The sequence below is a fragment of the Vigna umbellata genome, chromosome 4 (genome assembly GCF_029865625.1).
Source record: "Vigna umbellata cultivar VRB3 chromosome 4, Vumbellata_1.0, whole genome shotgun sequence".
Lineage (NCBI taxonomy): Eukaryota > Viridiplantae > Streptophyta > Magnoliopsida > Fabales > Fabaceae > Vigna > Vigna umbellata.
This window is the reverse complement of record NC_142168.1, coordinates 5,601,378-5,625,060: the sequence shown is the minus strand read 5'-3', so window position 1 is coordinate 5,625,060 and position 23,683 is coordinate 5,601,378. Positions and strand designations below refer to the sequence as shown.

The 23,683-nt window shown below is 35.0% G+C and overlaps 1 protein-coding gene across 1 annotated transcript; it reads left to right on the top strand.

The window, feature by feature from the left end:
• The first annotated feature begins 1,195 nt into the window (after positions 1-1,195).
• LOC124844460 (K(+) efflux antiporter 2, chloroplastic-like) lies at positions 1,196-22,456 on the top strand. Its single transcript, XM_047321406.2, has 22 exons — positions 1,196-1,496; positions 1,885-3,563; positions 3,908-4,079; positions 4,162-4,252; positions 5,113-5,249; positions 5,354-5,413; positions 5,510-5,629; positions 5,948-6,016; positions 6,629-6,694; positions 7,118-7,207; positions 7,842-7,946; positions 8,401-8,529; positions 12,628-12,837; positions 17,317-17,466; positions 19,577-19,630; positions 19,717-19,775; positions 20,330-20,396; positions 20,480-20,656; positions 20,932-20,988; positions 21,439-21,513; positions 21,615-22,076; positions 22,205-22,456. The coding sequence occupies exons 2-21, from the start codon at positions 1,966-1,968 to the stop codon at positions 21,744-21,746; spliced, it is 3,618 nt and encodes a 1,205-aa protein (XP_047177362.1). The 5' UTR covers positions 1,196-1,496; positions 1,885-1,965; the 3' UTR covers positions 21,747-22,076; positions 22,205-22,456.
• Positions 22,457-23,683: the final 1,227 nt, after the last annotated feature.

Here is a 23,683-nt window from a genome sequence, read left to right as displayed (position 1 = left end):
AACAGTTTAATCAGGGTTGTATTGAATAAGTATTTATTAGTTAAAATTGTTTTTATATTGAATGAATTTTTTGTATAGTTAAATGACTTTTATACATACTATATACATTATTTTCATCAACTCGGACTAGGAGTTTAACGATACATAAGTGTTTAACATAAGATAAATCCAAATAAATGATATATAAAATATCTTATTTAATTTTTGGTCAGTTCATCTTACATTAAATATCTTAGCTTTTTTTTTCTTTTAAATTTATTTATATTTTTAATTAATAATTTTGGTTACTCTTTTTTAACCACTATAAATTTCTAAGAAATGCACAGTATTGAAAAAGAAAATAATAACAATAGTTTCGTTACTCAATTTCCTTTTTTCAATTCTCAGTTTCACATTTCTTTTAATTTCATATATTTTAAAAAAAATTATTTTCTTATGTTTTCAGATTATTCAATCTCATATCATATCTTCTCATTCAACTTTAAATACCATTAAATTAACAAAAAAACTAAATGAATAACTTTTAAACCTATAAACTAAAAAAATGTCTCTTAGTAAAAAAAAAAGATGTGTTTCTCTTTTATTTTCACAATCCAAGCTAGTCCACGTGGATGTGTCTTTAAATAATATATATATATATATATATATATATATATATATATATATATAAATTCTACTCCAAATTATTGTATTCAAACATATAAAAAAAATTCTAAAAGATGTTATTGACAAGTAAAACACTAGTTTATTTTTCGCATACAACATTTAAGAGTTACTTACCACAAAAGATTTGAATTCTTTATTCACAAAATAAAAGCCATAAATTGAACCTACCAACAAGAAAAGTGTGTGTACGAGTTTAAACCACTCAAATAACCCCTTTCATAATCTTCTACCTTTTTTTTCTTTTTTACATGAAACCACACACTCTTCGTGACTCATTTCATTGACTTTGTCCTCTCTTCCAAAATAATAACAATAATCATACTTAAAAAAATTGCTAACAATGTCCAGTTCTACAACAACTTGAACACGTGTGCGAATACAAGTGACCTCAAGAATATCCCTCTCATATACTCAATGGCCGTTTTTGTTGCTATCTCACAAAAATATGAAAAGGGCCATTCATCCCAATAACACAAAGACACATCATAATAACGCCACAGCACATGCTAAACCTGTTATAAAAGAAAAGCTTCCCTGTTCGCCCTAGTGCAAGTGTTTCTCTGGGTTTCAGATTTTATTTTATTTTTCCAAAACAAACATTGTAATACTGAGAAGGAGTAGGTATAAGAAAAGGATAAATAAATAAATTAAAATATAAAATATAAAATGTTGTCATAAATTTCGCCGTTTTAAAACCAGGAAAACCTTCGAACTTCGAAGATTACGCCCCGCCGTCGATTCGTTTCTCATTATTCTCTGTTTTTTGTGATCAATCCTCCTCACACACTGTTCTTCCCACTTCCAAACAACCCCTATCCTTTGATGGACAGGTATGTACATGCAGTTTCTGTTAATCTCTTCCAATCTCTTTGTGCTGAAGAGTCGAATAAGTGTTTTGCATCTGATTATTATGAAAATCGCGTTGGATTTGGCGGCTTTTCAATTTTTTTGTTTCGGATGATTTTGGCTTACGGTGTTCGGTGAATTGCTTATTAGTTTTGGGAATGTGTTGAACAGTGTAGTGTTGGTGTGTGTGGATACTGAATGCTCGGTGAATTACTTATTAGTTTTGGGAATGTGTTGAACAGTGTAGTGTTGGTGTGTGTGGATACTGAATGCTGGCAATCTCGTTGTATTGAGTGAGTTAATTGTTTTAGGTGAATGTGGAGGGTGCGTCGTATTAACCGTTTCTGATTTTCTTTTCTTTTCTCCGAACAGGTTTATGACGAATTGCTGATTGGTGTACTGTAAAATGCGTTGAACAAAGTGTTGTCTCTCTGTTGTGATAGGTCGAGGAGTATGAACATGGATATGGCTTGTGGTTTACCGCAGTCAAGGGTGTTGCACGGAGGTGTGGGGACGAGTTACAGACACAGATCAGTTGGTCAGTTAGGTTGTTTTGATTTTAGAGGGAGAGGTTTTGGTTGTGTTGGATTTGACAGCTCGAGAAGTGTTTCAAAATTTCGTGTTAGTGGAGTGAATGCTTCTGCTTGTTGGAGTAATTCCAGGGTGTTTACAGGTAGGGAGTTTAAATTTTTGAATATTGAGAGAAGTTTGTCTTGTAAGAATAATAATCTTTTTACGGGGTCTAGAGTGATTTGGTCGAAGTGCCAGGGTAATGACTCTTTAGCTTATGTTACTGGCAACGGTCGGACTGTTGATTACGTGGAAGGTTCAGGTGAGGATGCAGGATTGGAGTCTGTTTCTAGTGTTGAATCTGATGCACCTTTGGAAGAAGCAGATCAAGCAGGAAGAAAAGAGGGAGGGAGTGAAATAGGATCAGAGGAACCAAGTGTGGATGAATTGAAAGAACTATTGCAAAAGGCCAGGAAGGAGCTAGAAGTAGCTCAAATAAATAGTACCATGTTTGAAGAAAAGGTTAAAAAAATATCAGAGACTGCCATTTCTTTGCATGATGAAGCTGTGATTTCTTGGAATGCTCTTAATTCTACCCTTGACACCATCAAAGATCTAGCTAATGAAGAGCTTATGGCCAAAGAAGCTGTCCAAACTGCAACAATGGCTCTTTCATTAGCTGAGGCAAGACTTCAAGTAGCCATAGAATCTTTGGAGCCTACAAAAGAAGTTCCTGATTCAACACAAGGGTCTAATGAGAGCAATGGTGATAACGACATGGAGGAACATGAGAAAGCTATTTTGTTTGCTGAAGCAGATATCAAGGAATGCCAGGCTAACTTAGCCAATTGTGAGGCAGAGCTGAGGCGCTTGCAAAATAGGAAGGAAGAGTTGGAGAAGGAAGTGAGCAAATTGCAAGAAATTGCTGAAAATGCTCAGCTGAATGCTGTGAAAGCTGAAGAGGATGTTACAAACATAATGCTTTTGGCTGAGCAAGCTGTTGCCTTTGAACTTGAGGCAACAAAACATGTAAATGATGCAGAGATTGCCTTACAACGAGCAGATAAGTCTAATTCTAGTTCAAATGCTGATACGATAGAAACTACCCAAGCACCCGATGTTGAGGCTATTCTTGAGGAGGAAAAAGTGGTTAACTGTTTTTCTGGTGATGTCACTGTTGAAAGAGACAGAGAATTGTCAATTGATGATGAATATTTGGTTGCGAATTTATCACCTGAAACACTATCTGATAAAGCCAACCAAATTTTGGAAGATAAAACACCGTCTGATTATTTAAGTGATAATGAGAATGCCATACAAGCAAAAAAGCAGGAAACACAGAAAGATTTAACCAAAGATAGTTCACCTTTTGCTCCCAAGGCATTATTGAAAAAGTCTTCTCGATTCTTTTCTGCGTCATTCTTTTCTTTTACCGAAGATGGGACTGAGTTCACACCAGCATCAGTCTTTCAGGGCCTTATAATATCTGTACAGAAGCAGTTGCCGAAGCTGATTTTTGGGCTCTTGTTAATGGGAGCAGGGTCTGTATAAACTTGCTACATCTTTTTCATTCATTGCTGTCATTTATTTCTATCCTTCTAAAGCATTTTATCTGGATGAATATATACACATTATGTGATTGGCATGTAATATGTATGATAGAGTAAATCATTCAAAATACTAATTTGATATTTTTGAGCTTTCTGCACAACATAATTAAGAATATCTAAGCATAATATTCACTGGCTTGTTTGATTATTTTTTTGAAGGCTAAATTGCTTTTATTTGGACTTTGGACCAGGACATATGATATAAAGATTGACATGCAAAGGTTTAATGTAAAGATTAAACATAGTATTCAATAAACGGTGAATTTTTATTTCAGGGTTACCTTCTTTGCTAATAAAGTGGATAGGAATGCTCAGCTGCTTCCCCAGGCAGACGTTATCATGACCAGTGTTGAAGAAGTTTCCTCTAGTGCAAAGCCGCTTGTTAGACACCTACAGAAACTGCCCAAGAAAATCAAGAAAATCATTGCGTCTTTACCTCATCAAGAGGTTTGTTTTTCTTCATTCTTCCCCTTTAGTCTTGTGTGCTATTTTATAAATATTATATGACTATATTATACATCGTTCCCAGGTGAATGAGGAAGAAGCCTCCCTCTTTGACATGCTCTGGCTATTACTTGCAAGTGTTATATTTGTGCCAATATTCCAGAAAATTCCTGGAGGTAACTCATTTGCAATGTTTTCTTAGTGTTGAGTTGAACATAGTCTGTCAAGTATGGCAAAGTTGTGTAGGACTCTAGATGTTTTTGTTAGAATGTGATCAGGCACCAAACTCCACATATTTTGGTTCAATCAAACTTTGATGCTTAGATGATATCCACTCCATTTAGCTCATGGTTTGTTTGTTAGTATGGTTATGACCAAATTTTTCAAACTTAGGCTGGTCATGCAGAAGAGATTCAAGGTTTTGAGTGTGGTCAAGGATGAACTGGGTTTTGCAAGTACCAACACGTTCTTCAAATGTGTGACTATATTAAAAAACAGTTGAAAAAAATATAATAAATATAACATCTCTTAAACTTTTATAGATATTGTATAATATAATTAATAATCTAGCCTAGAAACAAAAGAACAAAAAGTACAATTTTTTGTAAAGTTAACCATGCTTGTGATAGTTAAACAACAAATAAAACTTGGCGTAGTGGAAACAACATTTTGTTGAAAATGATCATTACTAAAATGAAAAATCTTGTCCTGATTGCATGGTTTGATCTGTTGTTCACTAGTTCAAACACGGGATTTCAAACAGAGTTTCTTTAGGTTGACTGGACCAACTGGTGGGCTGGTTCATTTATCTTACCCATGTTTGGTTTTTAAAAAGTATGGTTATGGCAATATGAAACTGTTAAAGGAAAATTTGTCACTTAAGTTTAAACAGTATGCTTTTGTCATAAGCCTCTAACCATTACCTGGATATGTTAAATTTCTTTTAAAGGTATACTCAATAAAATTAATTCTCTTACATATTCACATATTTTTGTGCCAACACTATGTCCTCTATCTTGCTCGCAACAATGTTTAGGCAGTCCTGTTCTTGGCTATTTGGCCGCTGGTATCTTGATTGGGCCATATGGTCTCTCTATCATTCGTCACGTACATGGCACAAAAGCAGTAGCTGAATTTGGAGTTGTTTTCCTTCTATTCAATATTGGCCTAGAGGTAGGTGGGGATGGATTTTAGTTCTTATTCAGTTTATGTTTACTTTGACCATAACCATTATTAGAAGAGCTAAATTGATGCTCTTATTTGCTTTGTTCTTTTAGCTCTCTGTTGAAAGGCTTAGTTCAATGAAGAAATATGTCTTTGGATTAGGCTCTGCACAGGTGAGCCGGAAAGCCCATCCCTCCCACCTTTGTTAAAATTGTTCACCTCAAGTTATACTGTTGTACTTTATTAACTAACTGTATGAATAAATGAAGGTCTTGGCAACTGCTGTAGCTATTGGTTTGGTGGTTCATTTTATTTGTGGCCAACCTGGTCCTGCTGCTATTGTTGTTGGGAATGGCCTTGCATTATCATCCACTGCTGTTGTTCTGCAGGTATAAATAACCTAAGATTGCATGTTTAAGTAATATCTACCTATTCTGACTAGCATTAACTGTAAATACTAGGTAAGTGATTGCTGAAGTATGTTGTAGCTCGGATCTGTTAATAAACGTTTTGATGCGTATTACTGCTTAATAAAACTTAATGCCAGCAGCTGTATCAAATACACATCATTGAAAGGTTGTTATATGTGTAATAGATTATACATACATTCAAATGGTAAAAAAATGAAGCGAGCATTCTATCTACTTTTTATTTTATTTTTGATGAGTCTATTATGATGCAATAATTTCAGTGAACTTGTTCTGCAGGTGTTGCAGGAGAGAGGTGAGAGCACATCACGGCATGGCCGAGCTACTTTTTCTGTGTTACTCTTTCAGGTTATTTTGTACCTTACCCATCTATTTAAATGCTGAAAGATTTTCTTTTGTCAAATATTGTCCTAGATTTTAAAGAGAATACTGTTCTTGTGTCATATGGCTGAACTTTGTCGTATGAGTTTTATATATTTCTTTCTTTAGTATGCCATACTTTTGCTGCTACTGCTGGATAAATTAATCATGATTTCCAATAGCTGCATGCTATTGGATGAGCATATTATCTTTGCACTTTGCACTTTGCACTTTGCTCAGTGTAGAATTTTTGTACACATTGATGCTATACTAATAATAGCATGTTTTGAGAGACACTAAACAAGCATGTTCTTAACAAGCAAGGATTAAACTGTAAAATTATCATGTCTTTTGGATGTTGGGGCAGATGATTGGATGAATTATTTGCCCCTTGAGCACTTTTATTCTTATTTTTTTCTGTAGAGATCCTCAACAAGCATTCTCTACTTTGTCTGCTGTATCTGGGCAATTGTTATAGTTATATGAATTTGCCATTTTTGACATTGATTCTTTGTTATTAGCTCTTAAATGCCTTCTATTTCTTATTGTGTTGGGGATGCAATATTTTGACATAAACTTTTACTGTTTGTTTCTATTCAGGATCTGGCTGTTGTGGTGTTGCTAATTCTCATACCTCTTATTTCTCCCAATTCTTCCAAAGGAGGGGTAATCTTTTTCTAAGCCCTTGGACCCTAGGTTTGGTTGTATAGAACATGATTAAGCTGTGTAGACTCCTGTGAAGTCTGAGAGGCATATATGACATGAAACACTTAAATTTAACATGCAGAAAGAAGTATGAAAACATGAAATAAAAGTGCAAGCAGAAATTTCGGCAATACTTTTTAGTATAACCACATTGCATATGATGGGTTCTTTTTTAATTATTTCCCTTCCACTGACCTGGAACAGAATGTGGTAATTAATCACTATTTATAGGTCTGCCAATTAATTTTATATTTTATTTATATTCAGGTCAAAATGTGACCTTCCGAGGTTTTCGTTGTTATTTTTCTTACACATTTATTCTGTATTTCTGCCTTTGTTCTTCTGAATGCCTCATTCATTGTAAACACCAATCTATTTATTCAGGTTGGTTTTCAAGCTATTGCTGAAGCACTTGGAATGGCTGCTGTTAAGGCAGCAGTTGCAATCACTGCCATAATTGCAGGGGGACGATTGGTAAGTGTTCTTCCGAACTGGACTGTGAAATCTCTCACCAGTGTGACTGTTACTAACATGTCGTTCTAATAAGGATAACTGATGCTTATATTTTTCTACTTAGTGGAGGAAAATCCTCTATAGTCGCTATATTTTATGTAATTAAGTCTTGAATTGTATGCTTTTCAAGATATGCATTTACATAAAGCATGATGACAGGCCAACCTATCTATTACTTTGGTGTCACTCTCACATGATATATATAATTCCTAGAAATTGAAATATTTTGACATGTTACTTATCATGGTCGGTGGAAGTTACCAATAAGGTACCATGCATGAAATACATAGACTCAGTTGCTTACATAGTTTGAGATGGGTTTTGGACCATAGTGACTGAACTTGAGATCTTTGTGGAAGTTTCTATATGCATTTTCCATGCATAGTACATTAAATAGAATGACCATTTATAATATTTGGTAATAATTGTGTCAAGGATTCGAGATGGTAATCATAGAATATATATATCATTAAAAATAATTTGTTCATAGGACAAGTGATATCCTGTTGGGTTCATTTGGAAGAAATTGCAAGGTGGTACTTTAATTGAAGATGTAGAGTATGCTTTGTGCTGAGTGTCCTGTTCTTCTTCACAGCTCCTTCGACCAATATACAAGCAGGTTGCAGAAAATCAAAATGCTGAAATTTTCTCAGCCAATACACTCCTTGTTATTCTTGGCACAAGTCTTCTTACGGCCAGGGTATGTGATTGTCCTATTCCTTTTTATTCTTATCCTCTCTGTTGGGTTTTAACTGGTTGAATGGTTTATTCTTGTGCTTTTTGTTTATGTAGAAACAAACAACTTTTCATCTTTTAAATAAGGATTTGGGGGATTGATGAGGCCTGTGAAGGTTTGATTCTTTGGTCCAGCCATTGCCTGGAAACCGACTGGCCAGTTGGGTTGGTTCTATCAGTAGACGTTTATGGTGTGGGGTGGGGTGGACAAATAACATTTCACTCATCTTATTACATTAAATAAAACCGAGTTTGATACTAGGATGTATGGAGAGATTTCTGATTCAACTATGCTTAAACCATTAAACTGTGACCTAGTTTGTTGATTGGTCCAGTTTTCAAATCCTAACCTTTAAGCATTATTTTTGAGTTCATTAACTGGATCTTGACCTGTTTCTGTTTTACTTTAAATAAAACAGGCTGGACTTTCCATGGCATTAGGAGCCTTTTTGGCTGGTTTACTGCTGGCAGAAACTGAATTTTCGTTACAGGTTGAATCTGACATTGCTCCATATCGTGGCCTTCTTTTAGGGCTATTCTTTATGACGGTAGGTTCTAAATATCAGAAGTCACAAATTTGTTAATTGAATTATTTTATTTGTTCATGTGAAAATATCTATTTTCTTAAAATTGTTGTTATGGTTCTTGTAGCAAGATATATGGATACGGTGTTCTTAAAATATCTAACACTCCCCCTCAAGCTGGAGCATATAAATCATATGTTCCAAGCTTGTTACAAAGATAGTCAATTCTAGGTCCTCGTAAGGACTTGGTGAATATGTCACTTTCTGTGAGAACAATATCATCGACATACACTATTAGGTAAATACATCCAGCACTTGAGTGGCGATAGAACACTGAATGATCCGCTTCACTGCGAGACATACCAAATTGTTGAACAACACAGCAGAATTTACTAAACCAGACCCGAGGAGATTGTTTTAGGCCATATAAGGATTTGCGAAGACGACATACCAATCCAGATGACTCCCCCTGAGCAACAAAGCCAGGCGGTTGCTCCATATAAATTTCTTCATGCAAATCACCATTTAGGAAAGCATTTTTGACATCAAGTTGGTAAAGAGGCCATTGTCGAAGAGCGGCCATGGCAATGAATAGGCGAACAGAGGTCATTTTTGCCACTGGAGAAAAAGTATCACAATAATCCAAACCAAAAATCTGTGTGTAGCCTTTGGCAACCACTTTCAGACGATCAATTGTGCCGTCAAGGCCAACCTTGACCGCATACACCCACCTGCAACCAACAACAAACTTTCCAGATGGTAATTGGACAAGCTCCCAAGTTCCACTTTTCTATAAAGCACTTAATTCATCCAGCATAGCTTGACGCCAGCCAGGATGAGTTAAGGCATCACCCACAGATTTAGGAATTGACACAGAAGAAATGGATGAAAGACAAGTGTAAAATGATGGAGATAATTTGTAGTAACTAAGAACAGTATAATGGGGGGAAGGGTTACGGGTAGAGCGTATACCTTTACTGAGGGCAATAGGCAAGTCAGACTCATTTGCAGGAGCCGTAGGAGACATAGGAGGCGGCACTGGAAGTGAGTCATGAGGGAGACAATTGCGGCGACTATAAACCTGAAGGGGTGGTGGTGAAGGACGATCCTGTGGTGATTGAGAGTCTAAAGAAGGAGGAGACAAAATGGGTGGAGCATCACCAGAAGGATCACAGATAAGAGGAATATCAACAGTAACAGGGAGAGGTACAAAACTAGAAGATAGATGTGTAAAGTAAAAAGAAGACTCATCAAAAGTGACATCCGCAGAGATAAAATGACGATTGAGGGAAGAGAAAAAACACTTATAGCCCTTTTGTGACCGTGGAAATCCTAAGAAGCACATTTGTGAGACCTAGGAGATAACTTATCAAGACCAGGACTAAAATCATGAACAAAACATGTAGACCCAAAAACTCTAAGAGGTAATGGATGTAGAGGGTCTTGAGGAAATAAGATAGAATGAGGGATTTTGTTATCTAGGACGGAAGATGGCATGCGGTTGATAAGATAACATGCCGTGAGAACAACATCACCCCAAAAACGTGAGGGTACTTGACCATGAATGAGAAGGGTACGAGTTGTTTCAATAAGGTGTCTATTCTTGCGCTCAGCCACCCCATTTTGTTGAGGGGTATAGGCACATGAGGTTTGGTGAAGAATGCCATGAGAAGCCATGAAATGTTTAAACGGTTGAGAAAGGTATTCACGGCCATTATCACTACGTAAAGTGCGAATAGAAACCCCAAACTGAGTTTTTATTTCATTGAAAAAAGATTGAAAAATAGAAAACAACTCAGAACGATTCTTCATGAGAAACAACCAAGTACATCTGGAATAGTCATCAATAAAGGTAACACAATACTGAAATCCTAAAGTTGACTTAACACGACTAGGTCCCCAAATATCAGAATGAACCAATGAAAAGGGGGATGACGCTCGTTGAGAAACACTACTAGGAAAGGAACTACGAGTATGTTTACCTAACTGACAAGACTCACACGACAAACTTGATAATTTCGACAGACTTGGAACAAGTTGCTGCAGTTTGGCAAGACTGGGATGACCTAACTGAGCATGAAGAAGGGATGGTGACTCCATGATTACGCCAGCATGTGGAGAAGGGCTGAGATGATATAGGCCACAAGACTCACATCCTGTGCCAATCATGTGTTTCGAACTTCGGTCCTGCAACCAAACAGAATCTTTGGTAAATGAAATAACACAATTAAGGGAACGAGTTAGACGACTTACGGACAATAAGTTAAAAGGAGACCCAGGGACATAAAGTAAATTATCAATGGATATGGACTGGAAAATATGAACAGTACCAATACCATGAGATGAGACTCTAGACCCATCAACCATCGTTATTGAGGGTAAATTATCCGGACATGACAAGAAAGAAAACAAGGACTTGTTACTAGTGATATGATCGGTGGCGCCTGAGTCAAGGACCCAAGATCCGAGAGAGTGAGTCAGACCAACAAAAGGAGTACCTGTGTGTATAACAGAAGCAGATGTAGTGGAACTAGAGTGATGACGGTCCTCATACCATCTAAGAAATTCCTGAAAGAGTACAGGGTTATTTGTGGTATTTGATGAAGTAGGATGGTTTGCAGACGGTGATCGGGGAGGTGGATCAGAATTAGCCATTGCTATAGGTCGAGGAGGCGATCACGACGGTCCTGGTCGGCGGCGGATCTCGCCGGCGACGCGCCGGCACGCGCGATGGGAAGCGGCGGATCTGGTGACCTTTGCGGCGGCGCGTGGAGGCGCGTGGATGGTCTGTTCGCCGTGATCTTTGCACCACGGTGGTCGCTCGGCCGAGACGATCCGGATGGTATGGTCGGCGGTCGATTCTGGAACTCGGGGCGACGGCGGCGGCGATGGGTACCGGAGACTGTGGAACTGGCTGAAACAAAACCTAAGCTCTAGATACCATGTGAAATAGTAGAGAAGATTAGGAAAAATCCCCCTTATGTGTTTAGCATACACATAGGGTAGTTTATTTATAATGTAAGATAAGGGTTAAACCCTAAATACAGAATGGGCTAAGCCCAATTAACATAAACACACAACTTAACATCTAACAAAAAGCAATGAAACGGTTGGATGGAAATCTTCATTAGTATCTAATTGTGCTTTGAAGTGGCTGACATACACACGCAGACACACATATAATTGGTGTGCTTGCGATCTAGTGGATAAAGGATAGAATGCATGTAAAATATTGTTCAAAAAGTAGAAAAGTCTCAACAATTTATCTATCCCCTTATACAAAAGCTTCATGCAGAAACAGTAAACTGGATAATATTTTATTTTTCCAGCAGGAAAAAAAATCTTTCCTGCATTTAATGCAAACTTTGCTGTTCATCTCCAACTTTGTAACTCCTTTAAGATCAAAAATTGAAGGATTAGTCAGATTTTGTATTTTCTCTCTTTTTTAAGTTAGTTACTAATGGTGATTGTGTGGACTTCATAGCACTAAATCGAAGGCCCTATGCAGAAAAATACCAGAAGAAAAACTGAATCAAAGTTGAAAATTTTAGAAATCAAACTATTTCCTTTATTTTGGCATGCACAAAGTCAACTAACCACTCTGTAAAAAGAATATTCAATTTTAGATTCTACTATAACTGAATTATGTGAAAATAATTTAGAGTTTGAAGTATTGCTTTTAGTTGGGTTGTATACTAGTTCTATAATAATTGACAAGAAGGGGCTAATGTTTATGCGAACAATTCTTAGTCTGTAGCTGTTACTTATGTACTGATGATTTGACAATAGGAATACATTAGTTATGCCATGGTCTGTTATAGTTAGAACTTGTACACTTACACAGTGTTAACCAAGCCTTATCCCACAAGGTGGCCTCGGCCACTTCGGGATAGCTTGTTTACTTGAAAGAAAGTTAATTCTGTCTAAAGCAAAAATGGGTTTGTACCTATAACATTTTGAACTTTGATCGAATTAGAATCTAGGCAAAAACAATTATGCTACACTGATTGGAAAATCTTGATTGCTTAACTGTGAATTTGTTTTTTGTTACTATCTGTGTCTTAATGATCAGCTAGCTTCTATCTACATAATTGATGGCAATTGGTTTTTGTGACTTTTCAGGTTGGAATGTCAATAGATCCAAAACTTCTTGTATCAAACTTCCCAATCATCGGAGTTACACTAGGACTCTTAATATGTGGCAAGACTATCTTGGTTTCTTTGATGGGTAGAATGTTTGGGATTTCCTTCATTTCTGCCATCAGAGCTGGTCTTCTTCTTGCTCCTGGTGGAGAGTTTGCATTTGTGGCTTTTGGTGATGCCGTTAATCAGGTTTTTGTCCTTAAAACTATTTTCTCTGCGAAGAGTTGTGTTTTATTTGTGGTAGTTTACTCTAGGACTTGATATTCATGTAAAATAAATCACTTTTCTTTAGTTATTTATATAAATGTATATATAATGGGTTATGGGTTAAACGTATGTTCATAAAATAAGTTCTGTTTTAGCAAGATGCGTAGTAAGAGTTGAGATCCATAAACATTTGTTCTTGCAATGCTTGTTACCTTGGATATTATAGGATTGCAATATATGGTTTAATTGGGAAGCTTTGATGCATGTCTTAACCGATTTCCTCCAATTGCCAGGGAGGGTTTGAGGTAGGATCATGGTTATCAAACTTGCGAGTTAACTCATTAACTTGGACGAGTTTACATTTCTAGACATGGCTTCCAAGTTAACTCAGAAACACACTTGATTTCCAACTAGAATTGGGTGTGAAATTGATAGGTTTTTGGATTACGAAACCGATCTAACTCAACACACACACACAAACAAGAGTCTAGACGGAAAAAAGAATGTATCTGTATTATTATCTCAACCATTGTACAACTCTTTACACTCAAGGAAGCCTAACCTCCCTCCACTGGACTAAACTCCAGTCAAACTCAATTGTACAAAAAAATAGCTCTCTGACAAGGATCCAGGAGGTCGGACCAATGGATAGGCTCCTGGATTACGAAACCTATCTAACTCAACACACACACAAACAAGAGTCTAGACGAGAAAAAGAATGTATCTGTATTATTATCTCAACCTTTGTACAACTCTATCACCTCCAAGGGAGCCTAATCCCCCCTCCACAAGATAAATGTTCCTGTCTTTACAAAAGAATCCAAAACTAACTCATACAAAAGTACATCAACTCTATTTATATGAGTTTATTTCTAAAACACTTCCCGATTTCCCTCTTAACTCTTCTTTCTCCTCTCATAAACCCTCCATACCCTATCAGAAATAGTTAGAATTGTGCGAAATCGCAAATTAGCAACGTTTTTGGAAGTTTGAAAGGGGGAAAAATTGAAGCAAAAATGAGGTCGTTTGGAGGGGAAAACTGATCTAATTAGGGCTATGATATTAAGCCCCTTTTTCTTTGTTTTGTTGAGCCGCATCACTATCTCTAGCCATCATGTAACATCTCGCTACCATCCTTTCACCCTCTCGCCGTCACGTCTCTGTCTATAGCCATCACACTCGCCTTTGTAGATCATCTTGTTGTTGTCCTTGGTCACATCACTGTTGCGTTGCTATCTGTGACCATCATGCTCGTTGTTGGCCACTTGTCACCTCCTTCGCTTGTTGCGCACTCCCACTTTCGCTTTCCCCCTCTGCACTCTTTGTTTAAGTAAAGATGATTTCACTTTTCTAAGCCCCTGTTATGTAGCATGGTTAATTTTTTTTTGTTATTTTTAATTTTTCGAACATTCTACACAATCTACCAATGATGTTTTTATTTTTTTAATTTTTGTGGTGAAAAACTTAGACCATTATGTCTGGAAATGCATCAAATTCAATGGATACTAATCCCAGTGCATCCTCATTTGTTAAAAGTAGAAGTAAAAATGCTCTGGGAAACAAGTCAAATATTGGATGGAAACACAAATTAGATATTAATGGCAATGGTAGAAAAGTGAAATGTAACTATTGCTCAAAGATTATGAGTGGAGGAATATTTAAATTCAAACATCATCTTGCTAGATCTAGGGAAGATTTTGAACCTTGTGCTTTTGTTTTGGAAGAAATAAAAAATTTGATGATAAAAATTGTTAAAGAAGCTAAGGAAGCTTCATTAAAGAGAAGAAAGTTAAATATAATTGATGAAGACAATGAAGAAAGTAAGAGTGTTGAAGGAGGACATGGGGTGTTTAGTATGAAAGGAAAACAACAAGTTGCCACTACTAATAAGGGGGGAGTCCAAGCAACTATAAATCAAATGATGAAAAGAGGATACAAAGAAGTTGATGCTCAAATGGGTGAAGTCTTTTACACTAGTGCCATTCCTTTCAATGTATTTAGAAATCCAGCATTTGCAAAGATGTTTGAAATGATTGGTAATATGGAGTTGGCTACAAACCATCTTATCATGATATTAGAGAAAAGCTCTTGAAACATGCTGTGAACAAAACGGATTTAATTCTTAAAGAATATAAGGAAGAGTGGAAGAGAACTGGCTATACCATTATGCATGATGTTTGGACGGACAAAAAAAGACATTTTATTTGCAACTTTTTGGTGAATAGTTCTAAAGGCACATTTTTTTCTTTATTCAATTAACACTTCAGACATTCCAAAAACAATTGACGAAGTATTCAAGATGTTAGATGACGTTGTTGAGTTTGTTGGAGAAGAAAATGTAGTTCAAGTTGTCACTGATAATGTTGCAAATTTCAAGGCAATAGGAGATCTGTTGAAGCAAAGAAAGGAAAAAAAATGTATTGGGCTCCATGTGCAACACACTTCATTGATTTGATCTTTGAAGATTTTGAAAAGAATTTGAAGGTCCATAAATTGACAATCCAGAAGAGAAAGATTACCATTTACATTTATGGAAGAACAATGTTGATTTCCTTGTTGAAAAAGTCCACTAAAGGTAAGACGGGGTGTGACTAGATTTGTCCTTGCTTATTTAACTCTTACTTGTCTTCATGAATTGAAGGTATCATTATTGACCATGTTTAGCTTTGAAAAAGTGGAAGACAAGCAAGTTTGAAACTTATAAGAGGGGAGAAGAGTAGAACATGTGGTATTAGATAACTGGTTTTGCAAGAATGTCTCACATGCTTGAAAGTCGCTGCTCCTCTTATGGTGGTCTGAAGATTGGTGGACTCAAATGTAAATCCCACGACAGGTTTCATTTATGAAGAGATGGACTCTACAAAAGGGAATGTTAGGTCCAATTTTAACCAAATTAAGAAAAGTTAAAATTTCAAACTTTTACTTGTTCACAGTTTACTTACTTATGTGTGAAATTATTTCTAATATAGCATAATTGGTTTGGTATTGACTATAGCTATTTAGAGGTTTGGAGAATAGTTGATGCTCAATGGGATAATCGACTTCTTAAGCCTTTGCATGCAACTGCCTATTTTCTCAACCCCCACTTCTACTATGAATGTAACATTAGATATGATGATGGTGGAAAGGTGAAAGAAGGATTGTGTACGTGCATGAGAAGAATGGTACTAGATATGCCAGAAAGAAGAAGAGTTAATTTTCAAATTGTTGAATTTCATTTTGCTAGAGAACTTTTTGGAATGGAAGATGTAAAGGAATGTAGGAAAGCATTAAATCCTAGGGAATTGTGGGAGATGTTCGGGGATGGAACTTCGGAGTTGAAGAGATTTGCTTTTCGAATTCTAAGCTTAACTTGTACTTCCTCGTAATTGGAGTTCATTTGAAATGGTAACTTAAATTATTTATAATTTATAATTTTCTTTATTAGGTTGATATCTTTAATAAGATTTGATATTTCATTTTAGGTTCATACAAAGATAAGGAATCATTTGCATTACAGAAAGATGAATAATTTAGTCTATGTGATGTATAATTTGAAGTGGAAAATTAGACAAATTCGAAAAACTATTGTTCTTCCATTTGATGATATTGAATCAGATAATGAATGGATAACTAAATAGGCAGATGATGTTGTTGTGATTGAGCAAGCTCAAGGTGAAAATGATTGTGAAAAGGTTCAATTAGATGGAGCAACAACAAATACAACTTTAGATATTATTGATCTTGATTGCATAACTTTTAATGCCAATGAGGATGCACAACTTTCATCGAGGGAAGAGTTGGATTAAGATGATGATGGAGATGATTATGTCATTAGAGGATTAAAAGATTACACATAGACACTTGACATTTGAATTTCTGTTTTACGATATTTGTATGAACTTATTTATTTCAAGTTATATAATTTTGTGGCCTTATTTGAATTAGGATGTTATTCGTAAAAATTATTTTTTTTAAGTGAAGTAAACTCTTATGAGTTTACTTGTCTCTCACAAATTTATGTTTATGAATACACTCGAGTTTGACAACCTTGGGTAAGATTATATCAATAAGTTCAATAAGTTGAGATTGAGATGTGTTATATTTGTATTGCTTTGAATATAAGGATGCGAAGAAGCTTTGGTATTTTCTGAAGTCTGAGAATGATTATATTGTTTTCTTAGGCTGAATTATATCTTTCTTTGTTCTTTCTGATGCTCAGCTCTTGCAACATTTATGGGAATTTATCTTGTAGATCTTTAATTAAGTTGTGGGGCTTGGCTAGCTTGTTTCTTGTTTTAGATGAAGCTCTCTGTTTTGTCAATTTTGTATTGTCTTTAGTTTTTAATGATTGGTCTTCCTTGTAAGTTGAAAAATACAAAATGCAGATCACTTTACTAGTCCCCACTAAGAGTTGGTGTTTTCCTTAATAGTTTGCAAATAAAAGAGCTGTTTCCCCCCCACTAATCGCCATTTATGCAGGGCATAATGTCTTCCCAGCTATCATCTTTGCTTTTTCTTGTTGTGGGCATTTCAATGGCCATCACACCATGGCTAGCAGCAGGAGGCCAGCTGATTGCTTCCCGTTTTGAGCAGAATGATGTTAGAAGACTATTACCTGAAGAAAGTGAGGTAAATTCTCTTACACGAGCAGCTGACTGTTAGCTTCTATTAGAAAGTGGGATTTTAAGCCTAACTCAACCCCACAAAACCGGCTTGTAAGGTGAGGTTTGCACCTCACTTATATATTATAAATTGGCCTTATCTCTAGTCGATGTGGGACTTCCAACACACCCCCTTCACGCCGAGGTATAGACATCTCGTGCGTGATAGTAGAAATTGGGTGGTCCGATAACGGCCCGATAGCGGGTGGAATAGAAGAATAGAATGCCCACTCAGAACTCGCTAGGATAGGCTCTAACCATGGCTCTGATACCATATTAGAAAGTGGGTTTAAAGCCTAACTCAACCCCACAAAACCGGCTTGTAAGGTGAGGTTTGCACCTCACTTATATATTATAAATTGGCCTTATCTCTAGTCGATGTGGGACTTCCAACAGCTTCGTTGATAATGATCATGAAATTTTAGATTAAGTATCTATGATTGGGCGCTCTAGTGCATTGTTTATCAACATTCTTAGAGCTGAATAAATTGTTTATGTTTCGTAGGTATAGGAATTTTGGACCTGCAGGTATAATGTGGTTGTCATATTTGGTCTTTATCAAAGTTGTGCAGAAACTGATGTCTGACCACATGGAGTCATGGATTATTCAGTTAGCCTTTTAAAACATATTTCAGTTAAATTATCTTAATCCTAGTTTGCAAGTGAATTCCGTCAATTCATAGATTCCAATAAAACTAAGAGGCATCTACTATTATCTAGTAGTACATAAAATAAGTATTGGATTAGCTTAATCATTCTTCAATTTCCCGAAATATAGATCGATTGAGGGGAGTGTAGGTATGTTAGAATCTATAGATATGATAATATTAGGATCAATTAAATTGATTTTATTTTTATCTTATTAGCCTAAAACAAGGTAGCTGAATATTTTGTAATTATATTATCTACCCTATAAATAGGTTAGTTCCACTTTGGTCTAAACACACAAAGTGAATAGAGTGGAATTCACATTGTAGTAACAGAGTTTGAACTTGCTTTAAACTTGAAGATTTAGAGTTGCTAAAAACGCTTGAGTGAACTATCTTCACTCAGTATCAATATGCTATATGTACATATTAGAAAAAGATTACACGAGAATGATGATAGACCAGTTCAGCCAAGGAGACCTTTCATCTATATATACACTTTTCAGACTACATAAAAATAAAACATTAAAAGACTTTTTTCTGATAGCAGGTATAACTAGTCTTTTCTTAACAATTTGCCAATATTTTATCTTGTTTGGTGATTGAAAGAGAAAACGTTTCTAGTATTTGAGGTGAATAATTTTCTTGCACATGAAATTTTCCTTGCTGTCACTGTTATCAACATTATTGAAAATATGGGGAACATAAAATGTTAGCTGTATTTATTGTTCAAATTTAAAAATTTTTCTTTATAGTAAATAACAACATTTATACTATAGGTCAATGGATATCAAAACCTAATATGAAACAGTACTATATATACCTATTTATATTTTAGAGTTGGTTTATAACCTTTCCCAAGCACCGTATAGTTCAGTTTGGTAACTCATTTTAGTTTGACATATCTTATCAGAAAAGTGTAGGGATGGAAAAAGTTGAGAACTATACACCTAGCAAAGTTGGTAAAGTTTTTTATGAAGTCAGTTAACTATAGTTACTAAAGTCCTCACTCCCTCTGTAAAAGTTTGTTCTGATTCCATAGGGATTAGCACGTTTGGATAGAATTCTTAAACAGAGAAATGATAATTATGTCTGAATGGAGAACTTTGATACCCTTTATACATTTTTGACATTATGAGTGCTTATTTCTTGCATTTGAAATTTTTGGGCTATAGGTTCTTTATTAACTTTTTTCATCCTGATCACTTGACACGAATGTTATTGGTTCCTTGTTAACAATTTAGTTGACATTTATAGCTAAAAAGTATATGGTAGTTTAAGGAGTTTCTGTAGGAGCTCTTCCTAAACCAGAGATGGGGCAGTGGATGCAATTATCCCATATGGATTTACCATTTTGTAATTTCTTTATTTCCAAGTAACATGAAAATTTGGTAGTTGACTGACATCTTTTTGGATGACACCTTTTTACAGACAGATGATCTGCAAGATCATATTATTATTTGTGGATTTGGACGAGTGGGCCAGGTAAACTCTTTTTTGGTTTGATAAATTAGTTTGTTGTTTATATAACTGATTTAACTATGACGGCTTACTTTTTGTATTATGATTAGATCATTGCCCAACTTCTTTCTGAGCGTCTTATTCCGTTCGTCGCACTAGATGTAAGGAGGTAACGCAACTTGCTAATTGAGATTATTGTTTTTCTCTTTGGATGAGATTTGATATCTACATTGTTAGATGCAATACCGACTTGTCTTCTGGGGGAAAGAAAATAAAATCATCACAATCATATTTCTGTGTACAGATCACAAGTACCTTCGGCCATATGATTGTGTTTTCATTTTTCATAACGGTTGGTTCGAGTGTAGTGTTTTATACTTAATTGGAGAGCATCTATATATAGTTAGTTCTAGTTCCACGATTCTGATAATTGAAGTCTAGGATGAGAGACAATCTTGGATTGTACATGATGAGTAAATAAATTGTCGAGCCACGTCACAACTGTGTCTGTCAATGATCTATATGCAATTTACATTCATAAAATATATGATACCCAAAAGATTGGAGTACTCTCACATAATTTTTTACATATTTTGTTTTCTCTGAACAGAATGTTCATATCATTATTTTTTATTATGGTTTGCTTGTAAGATGAGTGGCTTTCAATATGTTAAAGAGATGATGAACTAACTTGTTTATCATGTTTCCTATTATTATCTTCAGTGATAGAGTTGCAGTTGGCCGTGGTCTGGGTCTGCCTGTGTATTTTGGGGATGCTGGTAGTAGAGAGGTAGTGCACGTTACCTCAGCACACTAGTCGCATTACAGTTCATACTTGATTTTATCTTTATTCTTTCTGGGATGTGTGTTTAGGTCTTACATAAACTTGGAGCTGAAAGGGCATGTGCTGCAGCAATAACACTCGATACACCTGGTGCAAATTATAGAACAGTCTGGGCTCTGAGCAAGTACTTCCCAAATGTGAAGACCTTTGTCCGTGCCCATGACGTTGATCATGGATTGAATTTAGAAAAGGCTGGAGCCACTGCTGTAATATTCTAGTACCTGTTCTAGTATCCCTGTTTGATTACCTGCTGATATAATTCCATAACAGTGTAGCATTTGGTTATCGCATTAAAATGTTTGGAAAATTATGAGTCCATTAAAAGGATTAAACAAGAAAACGGAACAGGCATTCTACTCTATTCTATCTGCAACCAAATGCTGTCATAGGAAAAAAACGCTGTTGTATGTTGTAGCAAAATTAAAAGAAAAACATACCGTTAGTAAAATGCTTACTCTAGAGAACTTTCTTCCATTTGCAGGTCGTACCAGAGACTTTGGAACCAAGTCTTCAACTTGCAGCTGCTCTGCTTTCTCAGGTAACGTTTTTCAGTGAATATCATATTTTCGTTGAAACAAAATGTTCATGTAATGGAAAATACTTTAACCTGTTTCTCTCGTATTTATGTTAATAGTCATATTCAAATTTGTCTGTTAGTAGCAAATGATTATTGGCTATTTCTTGCTGCGATTGAATCCTGTGCATTCACTATCGTTAATTTCTCTTCATACCAAGTTTACAATCTTGATTAACTTTTCTTCGAAATGGTTTCAACAAACTTTTGTTCTTTTACACTTTCTTCACATCTAGTTGGCAGAACTAGCATTTCCGTTCATAAAATTGTAAATGAGATGAAATAAATAAAATGAAAATGTCAGATGATGTGTAATTAGGCGTTATTGGGTAAACTATTAAAAAATATTATTATATTTATTGCTAATTTATGAAAATTATGACACAATGATGGGTGATCTTCATTTTTCTTTAGGCCAAACTCCCCACGACGGAGATTGCAGCCACTATAAATGAATTCAGAACTCGACATCTGGCTGAGCTCTCAGAGGTAATATTCCTTTTGAGTTCGTGCATAAACATGCACAGTTTGTATCACTCTTTTATATATTGGATATTTAAATGGACGATGTTCTTGATCTATCTGTGCAGCTGTGTGAAGCAAGTGGAAATTCTCTGGGTTACGGATATAATAATAATAATAAAATTGCGGGAAAACCAAAATCCCAATCAACAGATTCATTAGACGAGACCCCTGTTTCTGAAGGCACACTGGCAATATGAAGAGTGTTGCATATATACAAAAGTTAGATGGCAGAAGAGGAGTTAGACAAAAAATTATCAAAAGATGTATAGCAGATTTTTAGTTCTATTGTTATGTACAGATATAGCCGGATAGATGGAGATGCAGTAGTTTTATTTTCTTTTTGCCTAGAAAAATTTTGGTTCCGGGCACCTCAAATTTCTGTTAAAGGGTGATATCCCTGTTGATGTAGTTATATGCGCCATTGGCATTGTTTTCATTTGCCGTGGCTCCAGAAAAACGTCCAGTCATGTTTCCCCTGCTTAACATCAATATGCCAATGCCCTTGACAAGTAGGGTCACTCCCGCAGGTAGATAATTGTTTTCACTCTTTTTCTTACTTTTGTATTGCTGTTATGTTGGAAAGTTGGTACTTACATATTTTTACTCAAACATATTCTAACCTGAACATCTTTCGTTTTTTTTATTTCTTTTTCAGCTATATGCTTCAGCCCGCATAGCCACAAGGCTAAAAAGTTAAGAAATGTTATCCTTTGCGTTGTGTTTGAATGATGTTATTCGATGTATTGCAACGTAACAAATAAGAGGAGTGAACAAAATGATGTTATATTTCATTTTATTTGCATGCACTAACGATGTTTTCAGTACGTTTGTTAAATACTTGGACTTTGTAAGTAATTTCACTGCGATTTGTTTTTTACTATTTCTAGAATAAAGACTTTTATTACGAGTTGTTTGTGTTATCCACACACACTCTTGGAAGAGATTTGGCAGTCGGTTAGGAATATTCCTTACTTATTCCTATGAACAACTATTAGTGTTATTAATTACTTTAGTTTGAAACACTTTTCTGTTTAACTTTTAATATTTTCACAATGTCATTGGATAAATACCATAACCATTCTTTCACGTCTATTTCGAACAAATAACATTAAAATTAGGTTTAAATATGTTTTTGATTTAGATGAAATTTTCATTTTATCTTTCGTAGTGTTTGTATTTTTATTTTGACTCCTGTTTATGTGGACAACACTTTGAATGGTGATATTAATTTATTTAGATCATGTTTTCAAGGAAAATTTATAGAGGATGAAATGTTAAAATAAACATTAGAAACTACAACAAAATTTTAAACTTATCAGAGGCCGCTAATATGTTATATCTCAAAATTATTACGTTTTTCGTTATTCTACAACGTGAATTCAATATTTTATAGAATAAAACTTTTAATACGGATAAAATCCATCCATCTTAGAAAAAATACATTACATGATAACTAATTGTGGTTATAGTCTGTGAAAAATGTTAAATATGCTTTTTTAGGTTCTTAAATTTAGAGCAAACTTTTAATTTTATCTTCGAATCATGCTAATCTTTATAGAAGAGCTGCGTGTCTCTTATTTCTCACACTCTTTTCATTATTGTTAGAGTTTATTAAAGCACTTTTCGGATTCACTTAAAATTCAGGAATTTTATTTTATAAAATTACAAGTAGAACTTACCAAAATTGTGATTTCTAATAAATTTCAAGAAAAAGTATTGGATAAAGGACATAGGCAGAGCGTCTTAAAAGTCCAATCTGAAGAAAACTTTTTTAATTTATCTATTGACAAGTTTAGATGTTAATTTAATGTTATTTTACTTTTTACTATTACATTATTAAATGTTCATCAACATAGACAAAAATATTTACACATTTTTTTAATTGAAGTTAAAAAGATTTACTTTTAAATTTGAATAACCAAAAATGAAATTATCCCAAAATAAAAAAGTTATAAATATAATTTTTAGAAAACTATATTTTTAATATTAAATATTCACTAAATTTGTTTACGAATAATTTCCAGTAAACTTGATAAATATATTTGGTGACATGTTATTTCTCGGCCAATTTTTTGCATTTACAAAAACAAATATTTAATTCATATCTGACAAATTTAGCAGTGTATAAAACCAG

Coding starts and splice junctions, on each gene's coding strand:
- LOC124844460 (XM_047321406.2), top strand. CDS start 1,966: ATGAACATGGATATGGCTTGTGGTTTACCGCAGTCAAGGGTGTTGCAC. Junction 20,657..20,931: donor AAAAGGCTGGAGCCACTGCT/GTAATATTCTAG, acceptor TTCCATTTGCAG/GTCGTACCAGAGACTTTGGA. Junction 20,989..21,438: donor CAGCTGCTCTGCTTTCTCAG/GTAACGTTTTTC, acceptor ATTTTTCTTTAG/GCCAAACTCCCCACGACGGA.